Raw genomic sequence first — 13,838 nt, 5'->3', positions numbered from 1 at the left:
GTCGAAAAAAGGAAAGACAATGTGTACAGTCCACCGATCACAATTTCTGGGCTGCACTCGTACATCTACATGTGTGGACCATGCAGACATAGGCAGACAATGAAATTTAAGTCACGTGGACAACACGGACCCTCACTGCCACACAAATACAGAAAGCACAAATTCTGGGCTGCACTCGTACATCTACATGTGTGATTTAATATGGTTTATGACCATTACCTGCAAACGTGAAGACATTCCCATCAGTCTCAGTTATACTTTGTGTTTAGTGCTAAATAGCAAATGTTTGCCTGCTAATACACTAAACTTACATGATGAACAAGGTAAATATTATACCTGCTAAACATTAGCATTATCATTGTGAGCATGTTGGTATGCTTTATTTAGCATTTAGCTCGAGTACAGCATCACAGGGCTGATAGCACGTTAACTATAGATTGTAAAGTCTTAAATGTGTATATTTGTCCTCCCTTGTCAGCTAAGACCACAGAGCTCAGTGATCAACTTCTTATCCAAACAGAAAAGACAGAAAACTTTGTTTACAAAGACAGTACTTTATTTATTTTTCAGTGTTTCCATGGTAACTCAATAATAAGAGTCCATGATGCGCCTCATGCTCATGAACCTCATGCCGCTCATGCCCATGTTCATGAAGTTCCTGTACTCTCCAGGCCTCATGTACATCATCCTGCCTCTGTAGCTGGGCTGCTCGTACATCAGCCAGTGTCCGTCCATCACGTTGCAGGACATGCAGTTGGACATGCTGTAGCGGCTCTGGATGTTGTCACAGTCGTCCATCAGCTCGTGCATCTGACCACCGAAGCTCTCCCTCTCGTAGATCCTCATCCTGTAGTTTCCACGGTGCTGCAACACAAGGAGCCAGTCATTAATGATGTGACAATAATAATGATGATAATAGTATGTGTGTAATCTGCTGATTCAGACTGATGAAGATATCAGGTCTGTGATTTGATTGGCGGCTGTGTGGTTACCATGGGGATCATGCGGCAGGACCTGATGCAGTCGCTCATGCCCATCATGCTCATGTAGTCAGCGTACTCGCCCCTCCTCATGAAGTACTGGTTACCCATGAAGTTGGTGCGGTCGTAGACCATGAAGCAGCCCCTCTCCACCCTGCAGGAGTGGCACCTGCTCATGTAGGAGGACATGTCAGCGCAATCGCTGCTGCACTCATAGGAACGACCCTGGAAGTTCCTGTCCTCGTAGAAAATGATCTGAGATAGAGACGGAGACAGATCAATAACCTGCTGGATTCATCATTATACAACATTGTGTCTGAATGAGGACACTCAGTCATTGTTATTGGTGAAAGTGACTAATTATTTTACAACTGAAATGCTGCTCAATCACCATCAAGTTGCTTTACAATGAGATATTTTACATGACTAAATCTCAGAATGTCCCATTAACATTGGAACAGCTCTATATATTAACCATGTGATCAAAGCACAGATCAAACTATTTAAGAATGTGTAAAACTATTTTTAAATACAATCTGCCCTGGAACATGTGCAGTAACTGTGACACAGTAATTTAGGGTATTCTTGTATTCTGAGACTAACACTAACATCTTTAGAAATTAAGAAGAGTGAAAAGCCTGTAACTGTCTATAACATCAGTAAAAAGAAACTCTAAACCAGCTAAAGTCAGATTAGATTAGATTAGAGAGAGTTTGTTGTCTTCTCACCTTGCCCATCATGTTGGCGGTTTTTTGGTTGCTGCTGCTGTTGCTGCTACAGGTCAGTGGATGTTGTGTGTTACCTGTCCGGCAGCTGCTGCTCTTTATAGCACCTGGGCAACTGTAGCCTTTTGTCCAAACACCCTGAGCCAGCAACGTGTCATAAAAGAGCCCTTCAGTGTTCAGCTTCACAATTGGCAATAATGGAATGGGCAAAAATGTATTTAAAAGGTGATCTGAAGCTAATATGACGCCATCCTAATGAGTCAAATCAAGTAGATATCTGAACCTCCCCAGCTGTAACACCAAAGACAGCTGTGATAGGGTCTGGTAAGATGTTCCTGCCACATATATGGGAAAAAGCCTCAAATACCTGGATCCAAAAATTTGTCAGTGCTGGGCAGGACTAGAACATGTGCCCAGCAGTAGCAATTGCCTTGATGACATCGCAAACAATGAGGGTCAGTGTTTGGATATATGGCAGCCAACCGGTCCCTAGAGAAGTGAAGCCTGTGTATGATTTGACATTGTACCAAATTGTGTCTAAGGCACAAACGTAAGGAATCTATAGGGTTAGAAAGATACAGAAGAAGGTCATCAGCATAAAGTGAAACCTTGTGAGTAAAGCTCCCCCTAACAATTCCAGGAACTCTATTGTCAGCTCTGAGAGCTATGGCCAAAGGTTCAATTGCGAAATTAAACAGAAAAGGTGACAAACAGAAGCCCTGCCTCACCCCACGTTGGAGAAAAAAGAACTTTGAATTTATAAAATAAGTGCGCACAGCTGTCTGTGGGGTGCTGTAATTTAGGTTCATCCATGTGAGAAATGTTGGGCCAAAACCAAATCTACTAAGCACTTCGAAAAGGTATGACCACTCACAAGCCTTGTCAGCATCTAGGGAGAGTAGAACTTCTGGTGTGTCTGAAGAATGATTGGAATGAAGTCTGCTGAGAAGGCACCTCATATTAAAAAAGGATTGCCTATCAGGTATGAAACCTGTTTGTTTGATCAGGGGAGATAAGATCAGAGATGAGAGTTTCCAGTCGGTGTGTTAAATTTTTGTGAGAATTTTGTAGTCATAGCAAAGAAGGCTAATTGGACAGTACCCACTGCATTCTAGGGGGTCTTTGCCCTTCTTTAGTACGACTGTTATTATAGCCTGATTCATTGTTTCTGGCATTTTCTTTGTGGATAGAATGTCTGCATATAGAGAACCTATCATAGGTACCAATTTGTTGGAAAAAGCTTTATAGAATTCAATGGATATCCCATCAAGGTCTGCTGCTTTACCGCCTGACACGTTATAGGGGTATCAATAAATGTTTGTGCCTCTGGGCTTATCTGTGGGATGCCAAGTTTGTCCAGGACCTCTTGGATCTCCCCCGTATTAGCATGAGCCTCAGATGTGTAAATATCTGCATAATGTCTGAATTGATCATTAATAGTCTGTGGGTGGGTGGTGGTTTTATCTGGTGCAACAAGATTTCAGGGATAGCGGTCTTAGCCGTCTTCTGACGTAGTTGATGAGCGAGGAGCCTGCCTACTTTATCACTGTGTTAGTAATAGGTTTGCTTTGATTTAAAAAGGAGCTGTTCTGTGTCTCTAATGGATAAGCAGTCATACTCTGACTGCGGTAGTAGATGTTCTTTGTGCAGATTAGAATCAGAAGGAACAGAAGCAGCCCTACAGTCTAGATAAATCAGTAAGTTGCAAATTACGCATTGATTGCAAATTGGCTGAGTAGGAGATGATTTGTCCTCGTATATGCTTTAAATGCTTCCCAAATGGTGCTATATGACACCCCTGGAGTTGTATTGATCTCAAAAAAGTAGTCTGACTATTAATAAAGTTTGTGAAATCCTTATCAGCTTGTAGCAGTGGGTCAAAACACCACTGTAACAGGGGAGGTAGTAGGACCCAATTGCAGCACAGAATAGCAGAGAGCAGTTTGGAAAAATCTTTATTATAGTCCACAAGGCAACAGAACAGGTATAGACAGAATATGTAGGACAACAGGCAGAGCTCAAGATCACCAAAGATAGAGTTGGCAGCAGGTACGATAATGCCAGTAGCACTCACAGAGTTGAGGTGTACAACAAGGCAGGAGTCTCTGGGCTCTCCTAACAGGAGAGAAGCCAGAGGACACCACACAGCCAGGCAGACAGGAACAGGCAATATTAGAGGTCAGGGACAGAAGGCTGGTGCGTTTACCAGGGAAGACACGAGGAGGTCCAAGGCAAGCAGGGTCAAAACCAGGAAAACATCTGTAAATAAGTGCTGGAAGGTCTAACAAGCAATTGTCAATGACAATCTGGCAAAGAGTGAGTGGACAACAGGAGTATATATACAGGCTTGATTACAGATGGGGTGCAGCTGAGAGTCCAGGTGATTGCTGATGAAGCCCAGGTGAACAGAGTTAACTGATGAGGTGGGTGTGGCTGATAGCAGGAGTAGAGCAGGGGTGTGGTGAATGGAAATTTACCAGCAGCAGGATAAGAGCAGAACAGACTGTGACATCCCCTGAACTGGAGATCGCATAAACAACCCCCAAACAGAGGTGATAGCACATTCAAGATTCAAGAATGGCTTTACAGGTAGCCTAACTACTAAACTAGTATGCAGTCTGCAGGAAATTAGAAATGCTCATAAACAGAGGTACATTCTAAACATTGATAAAACATTAGCTTGAGGAAATGTAACAAGAATGACAAGCTGCCATTTCAGACCAGCCATTAATCAGATAGCCATCATCCAAATAATTAAGTTTATACTGACCAGACATAATGCAAACCAGTGAGGAAAATAATAATAATAAAATAAAATAAAATAAAATAAAGTATCACCTTAACAATCCATGTTGCAATGTGTGGATCACTATTTCTGTAGTAATCGGTGCGATCTGTCAACCAGGGGTGCTTTTTCCAAGTTGAACGCATCTTTGAGCAAACCTGAAATGGCTGAAGTGGAACAACTACCAGGAGATTCAGGTATTCCAACAATCCTTATATTGTTTCTTTGCAATCTCCCTTCTAAATTTTCACATTTGTTTTAAAGGGTTTCAGTCAGCTCTGTCAAGCACTTCACATTGCGTTGTAGTGTTGTTACATCGTCACTGCATGTGGACAGGCTGTGCTCTGCGCTAGCTAGCGTGCTGCATAGCCCAGCTAATTCTGAGTTAGTTGTGTTTTTGAATTCCTCCAAACCTGATTTCAGAGCCAGGACTTCTGATTCCCAGTTCGCTTTCGAGCACAGACTGAACCTCCTTTTTCATTGCACCAACTAGGTCTTCATGTAATTCACGCTTAAATAGTTCAAAGTCGAGAGGCATAGCTGATGAGCACTCTCCCACCACCTTAGGACTCAGTGGAGAAGGCTTCGACGCAGATATAGTTGTTTGTCGCGTTTTGATAGGTTTGGTCGACATCCCGCACGTCTAGGAGTTACACAAAGCAAAAATGTCTTTGTTTATATTGCTGTATAAAGAGGTTGCCTCTGAAAATAGTAGTTTAACCGTAGTTTCCTGCAGAGTTACACAAACACATGTCCTACTCCATGATTGCTCAGCAGTGCCCCCTATGCCCATTATTTTAACCCTCACATGACCAACAGTGTACATTTTTGAGTTGTCCAGTGATGTGAACACTGGCAAGCATGAGAGTTTTTTCCATCTTTAACATCCATCACTTAAATTCACTTCTCTCTGCTGCCTCTCTGTTTGGATTGAACTTTTCTTCTCCTTCTCCTTTTCCTCCTCCTCCTCCTCCTCCTCCCTACTTTTTGAAACTTGTAGTCTTCAAGTAACACCACATAATCAGGTCCCTCTGGAGCCACAAAAAGCTTTATACTATTTTTTACACAAAGAACACCAGGAAACACTCACTGATGTTAATAACACCTGCAGATCACCTAAAGTCAAATATTTTCCTCTAGGAAGATGTACCACTTGTTTCTATGTTCACAAATGGAGTCATCTTCTGGTCAATCACTCATTTTGTTGTAAATCTGTTACTGAAGTTGGGACTGTGCTAACTGTTGGACACATGTCCATCTGTCAGCAGTGGAGAGCTGTTTCTTCTAATTATTATTACTAATATAACTTGTATATATGATGATGATGATGGTTTGTCTGCAGGTTGTGGTGTGTAGCTGGTACAGCCTTCTTATCCAATGCCTCATGCTGTTCTACTATATCCTACTCTGTGGAGGAATCATCTAATGGCACACAAATGCAGTACATGTACAGTAAGTGTAAATGTAAATGCAGTGTACTACTGTGTAGTCTTTTTCTGAACAGCCTTTAAAATCAATAATCTTTTACTCCAACCAGCCTTGCTGGATCGTATTTCCTTGTCTCATCAGCACTTTGATGATTGTTTTACATTGGACAGTTTTCAGTGTGAATACAGCTGAGAAGTTCCTTTATGTTACTGAACAAGAAAAAGTTGAAAAAAAGGAAAGACAATGTGTACTGTCCACCGATCAGAAATTCTGGGCTGCACTCGTACATCTACATGTGTGATTTAATATGGTTCATGACCATTACCTGCAAAGGTGAAGACATTCCCATCAGTCTCAGTTATACTTTGTGTTTAGTGCTAAATAGCAAATGTTTGCATGCTAATACACTAAACTTACATGATTAACAAGGTAAATATTACACTTGCTAAACATTAGCATTATCATTGTGAGTATGTTAGTATGCTTTATTTAGCATTTAGCTCGAGTACAGCATCACAGGGCTGCTAGCACATTAACCATAGATGGTGAAGTCATTGTCAGCTAAAACCACAGAGCTCAGTGATCAACTTCTTATCCAAAGAGAAAAGACAGAAAACTTTGTTTACAAAAAAAGCACTTTATTTATTTTTCAGTGTTTCCATGGTAACTCAATAATAAGAGTCCATGATGCGCCTCATGCTCATGAACTTCATGCCACTCATGCCCATGTTCATGAAGTTCCTGTACTCTCCAGGCCTGAAGTACATCATCCTGCCTCTGTAGCTGGGCTGCTCGTACATCAGCCAGTGTCCGTCCATCACGTTGCAGGACATGCAGTTGGACATGCTGTAACGGCTCATGATGTTGTCACAGTCGTCCATCAGCTCGTGCATCTGACCACCGAAATTCTCCCTCTCGTAGATCCTCATCCTGTAGTTTCCACAGTGCTGCAACACAAGGAGCCAGTCATTAATGATGTGACAATAATAATGATAATAGTATGTGTGTAATCTGCTGATTCATACTGATGAAGATATCAGGTCTGTGATGTGATTGGCGGCTGTGTGGTTACCATGGGGATCATGCGGCAGGACCTGATGCAGTCGCTCATGCCCATCATGCTCATGTAGTCAGCGTACTCGCCCCTCCTCATGAAGTACTGGTTACCCATGAAGTTGGTGCGGTCGTAGACCATGAAGCAGCCCCTCTCCACCCTGCAGGAGTGGCACCTGCTCATGTAGGAGGACATGTCAGCGCAATCGCTGCTGCACTCATAGGAACGACCCTGGAAGTTCCTGTCCTCGTAGAAAATGATCTGAGATAGAGACGGAGACAGATCAATAACCTGCTGGATTCATCATTATACAACATTCTGTCTGAATGAGGACACTCAGTCATTGTTATTGGTGAAAGAGACTACTTATTAACAGGTTGTTTTCCAATGAGATATTTTACATGACTAAATCTCAGAATGTCTCATTAACATTGGAACAGCTCTGTATATTAACCGTGTGATCAAAGCACAGATCAAACTATTTAAGAATGTGTAAAACTATTTTTAAATACAATCTGCCCTGGAACATGTGCAGTAACTGTGACACAGTAATTTAGGGTATTCTTGTATTCTGACACTAACACTAACATCTGTAGAAATTAAGAAGAGTGAAAAGCCTGTAACTGTCTATAACATCAGTAAAAAGAAACTCTAAACCAGCTAAAGTCAGATTAGATTAGATTAGAGAGAGTTTGTTGTCTTCTCACCTTGCCCATCATGTTGGCGGTTTTTTGGTTGCTGCTGCTGTTGCTGCTACAGGTCAGTGGATGTTGTGTGTTACCTGTCCGGCAGCTGCTGCTCTTTATAGCACCTGGGCAACTGTAGCCTTTTGTCCAAACACCCTGAGCCAGCAACGTGTCATAAAAGAGCCCTTCAGTGTTCAGCTTCACAATTGGCAATAATGGAATGGGCAAAAATGTATTTAAAAGGTGATCTGAAGCTAATATGACGCCGGCCTAATGAGTCAAATCAAGTAGATATCTGAACCTCCCCAGCTGTAACACCAAAGACAGCGGTGATAGGGTCTGGTAAGATGTTCCTGCCACATATATGGGAAAAAGCCTCAAATACCTGGATCCAAAAATTTGTCAGTGCTGGGCAGGACTAGAACATGTGCCCAGCAGTAGCAATTGCCTTGATGACATCGCAAACAATGAGGGTCAGTGTTTGGATATATGGCAGCCAACCGGTCCCTAGAGAAGTGAAGCCTGTGTATGATTTGACATTGTACCAAATTGTGTCTAAGGCACAAACGTAAGGAATCTATAGGGTTAGAAAGATACAGAAGAAGGTCATCAGCATAAAGTGAAACCTTGTGAGTAAAGCTCCCCCTAACAATTCCAGGAACTCTATTGTCAGCTCTGAGAGCTATGGCCAAAGGTTCAATTGCGAAATTAAACAGAAAAGGTGACAAACAGAAGCCCTGCCTCACCCCACGTTGGAGAAAAAAGAACTTTGAATTTATAAAATAAGTGCGCACAGCTGTCTGTGGGGTGCTGTAATTTAGGTTCATCCATGTGAGAAATGTTGGGCCAAAACCAAATCTACTAAGCACTTCGAAAAGGTATGACCACTCACAAGCCTTGTCAGCATCTAGGGAGAGTAGAACTTCTGGTGTGTCTGAAGAATGATTGGAATGAAGTCTGATGAGAAGGCACCGCATATTAAAAAAGGATTGCCTATCAGGTATGAAACCTGTTTCTGTTTGATCAGGGGAGATAAGATCAGAGATGAGATTTTCCAGTCGGTGTGTTAAATTTTTGTGAGAATTTTGTAGTCATAGCACAGAAGGCTAATTGGACGGTACCCACTGCATTCTAGGGGGTCTTTGCCCTTCTTTAGTACGACTGTTATTATAGCCTGATTCATTGTTTCTGGTATTTTCTATGTGGATAGAATGTCTGCATATAGAGAACCTATCATAGGTACCAATTTGTTGGAAAAAGAACTTTACAGAATTCAATAGATATCCCATCAGGGCCTGCTGCTTTACCGCCTGACACGTTATAGGGGTATCAATAAATGTTTGTGCCTCTGGGCTTATCTGTGGGATGCCAAGTTTGTCCAGGAACTCTTGGATCTCCCCCGTATTAGCATTAGCCTCAGATGTGTAAATATCTGCATAATGTCTGAATTGATCATTAATAGTCTGTGGGTGGGTGGTGGTTTTATCTGGTGCAACAAGATTTCAGGGATAGCGGTCTTAGCCGTCTTCTGACGTAGTTGATGAGCAAGGAACCTGCCTGCTTAATCACTGTGTTCGTAATATGTTTGCTTTGATTTAAAAAGGAGCTGTTCTGTGTCTCTAATGGATAAGCAGTCATACTCTGACTGCAGTAGTAGATGTTCTTTGTGCAGATTAGAATCAGAAGGAACAGAAGCAGCCCTACAGTCTAGATAAATCAGTAAGTTGCAAATTACGCATTGATTGCAAGTTGGCTGAGTAGGAGATGATTTGTCCTCATATATGCTTTAAATGCCTCCCAAATGGTGCTATATGACACCCCTGGAGTTGTATTGATCTCAAAAAAGTAGTCTGACTATTAATAAAGTTTGTGAAATCCTTATCAGCTTGTAGCAGTGGGTCAAAACACCACTGTAACAGGGGAGGTAGTAGGACTCAATTGCAGTACAGAATAGCAGGGAGCAGTTTGAAAAAGTCTTTATTATAGTCCACAAGGCAACAGAACAGGTATAGACAGAATATGTAGGACAACAGGCAGGGCTCAAGGTCACCAAAGATAGAGTTGGCAGCAGGTACGATAATGCCAGTAGCACTCAGAGTTGAGGTGTACAACAAGGCAGGAGTCTTTGGGCTCTCCAAACAGGAGAGAAGCCAGAGGACACCACACAGCCAGGCAGACAGGAACATGCAATATTAGAGGTCAGGGACAGAAGGCTGGTGCGTTTACCAGGGAAGACACGAGGAGAGGAGGTCCAAGGCAAGCAGGGTCAAAACCAGGAAAACAGTCCGTAAATAAGTGCTGGAAGGTCTAACAAGCAATTGTCAATGACGATCTGGCAAAGAGTGAGTGGACAACAGGAGTATATATACAGGCTTGATTACAGATGGGGTGCAGCTGAGAGTCCAGGTGATTGCTGATGAAGCCCAGGTGAACAGAGTTAACTGATGAGGTGGGTGTGGCTGATAGCAGGAGTAGAGCAGGGGTGTGGTGAATGGAAATTTACCAGCAGCAGGATAAGAGCAGAACAGACTGTGACATCCCCTGAACTGGAGATCGCATAAACAACCCCCAAACAGAGGTGATAGCACATTCAAGATTGGCTTTACAGGTAGCCTAACTACTAAACTAGTATGCAGTCTGCAGGAAATTAGAAATGCTAATAAACAGAGGTACATTCTAAACATTGATAAAACATTAGCTTGAGGAAATGTAACAAGAATGACAAGCTGCCATTTCAGACCAGCCATTAATCAGATAGCCATCATCCAAATAATTAAGTTTATACTGACCAGACATAATGCAAACCAGTGAGGAAAATAATAATAATAAAATAAAATAAAATATCACCTTAACAATCCATGTTGCAATGTGTGGATCACTATTTCTGTAGTAATCGGTGCGATCTGTCAACCAGGGGTGCTTTTTCCAAGTTGAACGCATCTTTGAGCAAACTTGAAATGGCTGAAGTGGAACAACTACCAGGAGATTCAGGTATTCCAACAATCCTTATATTGTTTCTTTGCGATCTCCCTTCTAAATTTTCACATTTGTTTTAAAGGGTTTCAGTCAGCTCTGTCAAGCACTTCACATTGCGTTGTAGTGTTGTTACATCGTCACTGCATGTGAACAGGCTGTGCTCTGCGCTAGCTAGCGTGCTGCATAGCCCAGCTAATTCTGAGTTAGTTGTGTTTTTGAATTCCTTCAAACCTGATTTCTGAAAATAGTAGTTTAACCGTAGTTTCCTGCAGAGTTACACAAACACATGTCCTACTCCATGATTGCTCAGCAGTGCCCCCTATGCCCATTATTTTAACCCTCACATGACCAACAGTGTAAATTTTTGAGTTGTCCAGTGATGTGAACACTGGCAAGCATGAGAGTCTTTTCCATCTTTAACATCCATCACTTAAATTCACTTCTCTCTGCTGCCTCTCTGTTTGGATTGAACTTTTCTTCTCCTCCTCCTCCTCCTCCTCCCTACTTTTTGAAACTTGTAGTCTTCAAGTAACACCACATAATCAGGTCCCTCTGGAGCCACAAAAAGCTTTATACTATTTTTTACACAAAGAACACCAGGAAACACTCACTGATGTTAATAACACCTGCAGATCACCTACAAGTCAAATATTTTCCTCTAGGAAGATGTACCACTTGTTTCTATGTTCACAAGTGGAGTCATCTTCTGGTCAATCACTCATTTTGTTGTAAATCTGTTACTGAAGTTGGGACTGTGCTAACTGTTGGACACAGGTCCATCTGCCAGCAGTGGAGAGCTGTTTCTTCTAATTATTATTACTAATATAACTTGTATATATGATGATGATGATGATGGTTTGTCTGCAGGTTGTGGTGTGTAGCTGGTACAGCCTTCTTATCCAATGCCTCATGCTGTTCTACTATATCCTACTCTGTGGAGGAATCATCTAATGGCACACAAATGCATTACATGTACAGTAAGTGTAAATGTAAATGCAGTGTACTACTGTGTAGTCTTTTTCTGAACAGCCTTTAAAATCAATAATCTTTTACTCCAACCAGCCTTGCTGGATCGTATTTCCTTGTCTCATCAGCACTTTGATGATTGTTTTACATTGGACAGTTTTCAGTGTGAATACAGCTGAGGAGTTCCTTTATGTTACTGAACAAGAAAAAGTTGAAAAAAAGGAAAGACAATGTGTACTGTCCACCGATCAGAAATTCTGGGCTGCACTCGTACATCTACATGTGTGATTTAATATGGTTCATGACCATTACTTGCAAAGGTGAAGACATTCCCATCAGTCTCAGTTATACTTTGTGTTTAGTGCTAAATAGCAAATGTTTGCATGCTAATACACTAAACTTACATGATGAACAAGGTAAATATTACACTTGCTAAACATTAGCATTATCATTGTGAGTATGTTAGTATGCTTTATTTAGCATTTAGCTCGAGTACAGCATCACAGGGCTGCTAGCACATTAACCATAGATGGTGAAGTCATTGTCAGCTAAAACCACAGAGCTCAGTGATCAACTTCTTATCCAAACAGAAAAGACAGAAAACTTTGCTAACAAAAAAAGCACTTTATTTATTTTTCAGTGTTTCCATGGTAACTCAATAATAAGAGTCCATGATGCGCCTCATGCTCATGAACTTCATGCCACTCATGCCCATGTTCATGAAGTTCCTGTACTCTCCAGGCCTCATGTACATCATCCTGCCTCTGTAGCTGGGCTGCTCGTACATCAGCCAGTGTCCGTCCATCACGTTGCAGGACATGCAGTTGGACATGCTGTAACGGCTCATGATGTTGTCACAGTCGTCCATCAGCTCGTGCATCTGACCACCGAAGTTCTCCCTCTCGTAGATCCTCATCCTGTAGTTTCCACAGTGCTGCAACACATGGAGCCAGTCATTAATGATGTGACAATAATAATGATAATAGTATGTGTGTAATCTGCTGATTCAGACTGATGAAGATATCAGGTCTGTGATGTGATTGGCGGCTGTGTGGTTACCATGGGGATCATGCGGCAGGACCTGATGCAGTCGCTCATGCCCATCATGCTCATGTAGTCAGCGTACTCGCCCCTCCTCATGAAGTACTGGTTACCCATGAAGTTGGTGCGGTCGTAGACCATGAAGCAGCCCCTCTCCACCCTGCAGGAGTGGCACCTGCTCATGTAGGAGGACATGTCAGCGCAATCGCTGCTGCACTCATAGGAACGACCCTGGAAGTTCCTCTCCTCGTAGAAAATGATCTGAGATAGAGACGGAGACAGATCAATAACCTGCTGGATTCATCATTATACAACATTCTGTCTGAATGAGGACACTCAGTCATTGTTATTGGTGAAAGAGACTACTTATTAACAGGTTGTTTTCCAATGAGATATTTTACATGACTAAATCTCAGAATGTCTCATTAACATTGGAACAGCTCTGTATATTAACCGTGTGATCAAAGCACAGATCAAACTATTTAAGAATGTGTAAAACTATTTTTAAATACAATCTGCCCTGGAACATGTGCAGTAACTGTGACACAGTAATTTAGGGTATTCTTGTATTCTGACACTAACACTAACATCTGTAGAAATTAAGAAGAGTGAAAAGCCTGTAACTGTCTATAATATCAGTAAAAAGAAACTCTAAACCAGCTAAAGTCAGATTAGATTAGATTAGAGAGAATTTGTTGTCTTCTCACCTTGCCCATCATGTTGGCGGTTTTTTGGTTGCTGCTGCTGTTGCTGCTACAGGTCAGTGGATGTTGTGTGTTACCTGTCCGGCAGCTGCTTCTCTTTATAGCACCTGGGCAGCTGTAGCCTTTTGTCCAAACACCCTGAGCCAGCAACGTGTCATAAAAGAGCCCTTCAGTGTTCAGCTTCACAATTGGCAATAATGGAATGGGCAAAAATGTATTTAAAAGGTGATCTGAAGCTAATATGACGCCGTCCTAATGAGTCAAATCAAGTAGATATCTGAACCTCCCCAGCTGTAACACCAAAGACAGCGGTGATAGGGTCTGGTAAGATGTTCCTGCCACATATATGGGAAAAAGCCTCAAATACCTGGATCCAAAAATTTGTCAGTGCTGGGCAGGACTAGAACATGTGCCCAGCAGTAGCAATTGCCTTGATGACATCGCAAACAATGAGGGTCAGTGTTTGGATATATGGCAGCCAACCAGTCCCTAG

The 13,838-nt window shown here is 42.0% G+C and overlaps 3 protein-coding genes across 3 annotated transcripts; all 3 read right to left on the bottom strand.

Annotated features, from left to right (window-relative positions):
• Positions 1 to 585: 585 nt before the first annotated feature.
• On the bottom strand, positions 586 to 1,720 carry LOC128358602 (gamma-crystallin M2-like). Its single transcript, XM_053318937.1, has 3 exons — positions 1,709 to 1,720; positions 993 to 1,235; positions 586 to 864 (listed from the first exon to the last, which is right to left on the bottom strand). The coding sequence occupies exons 1-3, from the start codon at positions 1,718 to 1,720 to the stop codon at positions 586 to 588; spliced, it is 534 nt and encodes a 177-aa protein (XP_053174912.1).
• A 4,866-nt stretch (positions 1,721 to 6,586) lies between these two features.
• Positions 6,587 to 7,691, bottom strand: LOC128358605 (gamma-crystallin M2-like). Its single transcript, XM_053318939.1, has 3 exons — positions 7,680 to 7,691; positions 6,991 to 7,233; positions 6,587 to 6,865 (listed from the first exon to the last, which is right to left on the bottom strand). The coding sequence occupies exons 1-3, from the start codon at positions 7,689 to 7,691 to the stop codon at positions 6,587 to 6,589; spliced, it is 534 nt and encodes a 177-aa protein (XP_053174914.1).
• Positions 7,692 to 12,255: 4,564 nt separating this feature from the next.
• Positions 12,256 to 13,360, bottom strand: LOC128358603 (gamma-crystallin M2-like). Its single transcript, XM_053318938.1, has 3 exons — positions 13,349 to 13,360; positions 12,660 to 12,902; positions 12,256 to 12,534 (listed from the first exon to the last, which is right to left on the bottom strand). Exons 1-3 carry the CDS (start codon positions 13,358 to 13,360, stop codon positions 12,256 to 12,258), a joined length of 534 nt encoding a protein of 177 aa, XP_053174913.1.
• Positions 13,361 to 13,838: the final 478 nt, after the last annotated feature.

This window comes from Scomber japonicus, chromosome 5, assembly GCF_027409825.1.
Source record: "Scomber japonicus isolate fScoJap1 chromosome 5, fScoJap1.pri, whole genome shotgun sequence".
NCBI lineage: Eukaryota > Metazoa > Chordata > Actinopteri > Scombriformes > Scombridae > Scomber > Scomber japonicus.
This window is presented reverse-complemented; position numbering and strand designations above follow the sequence as displayed.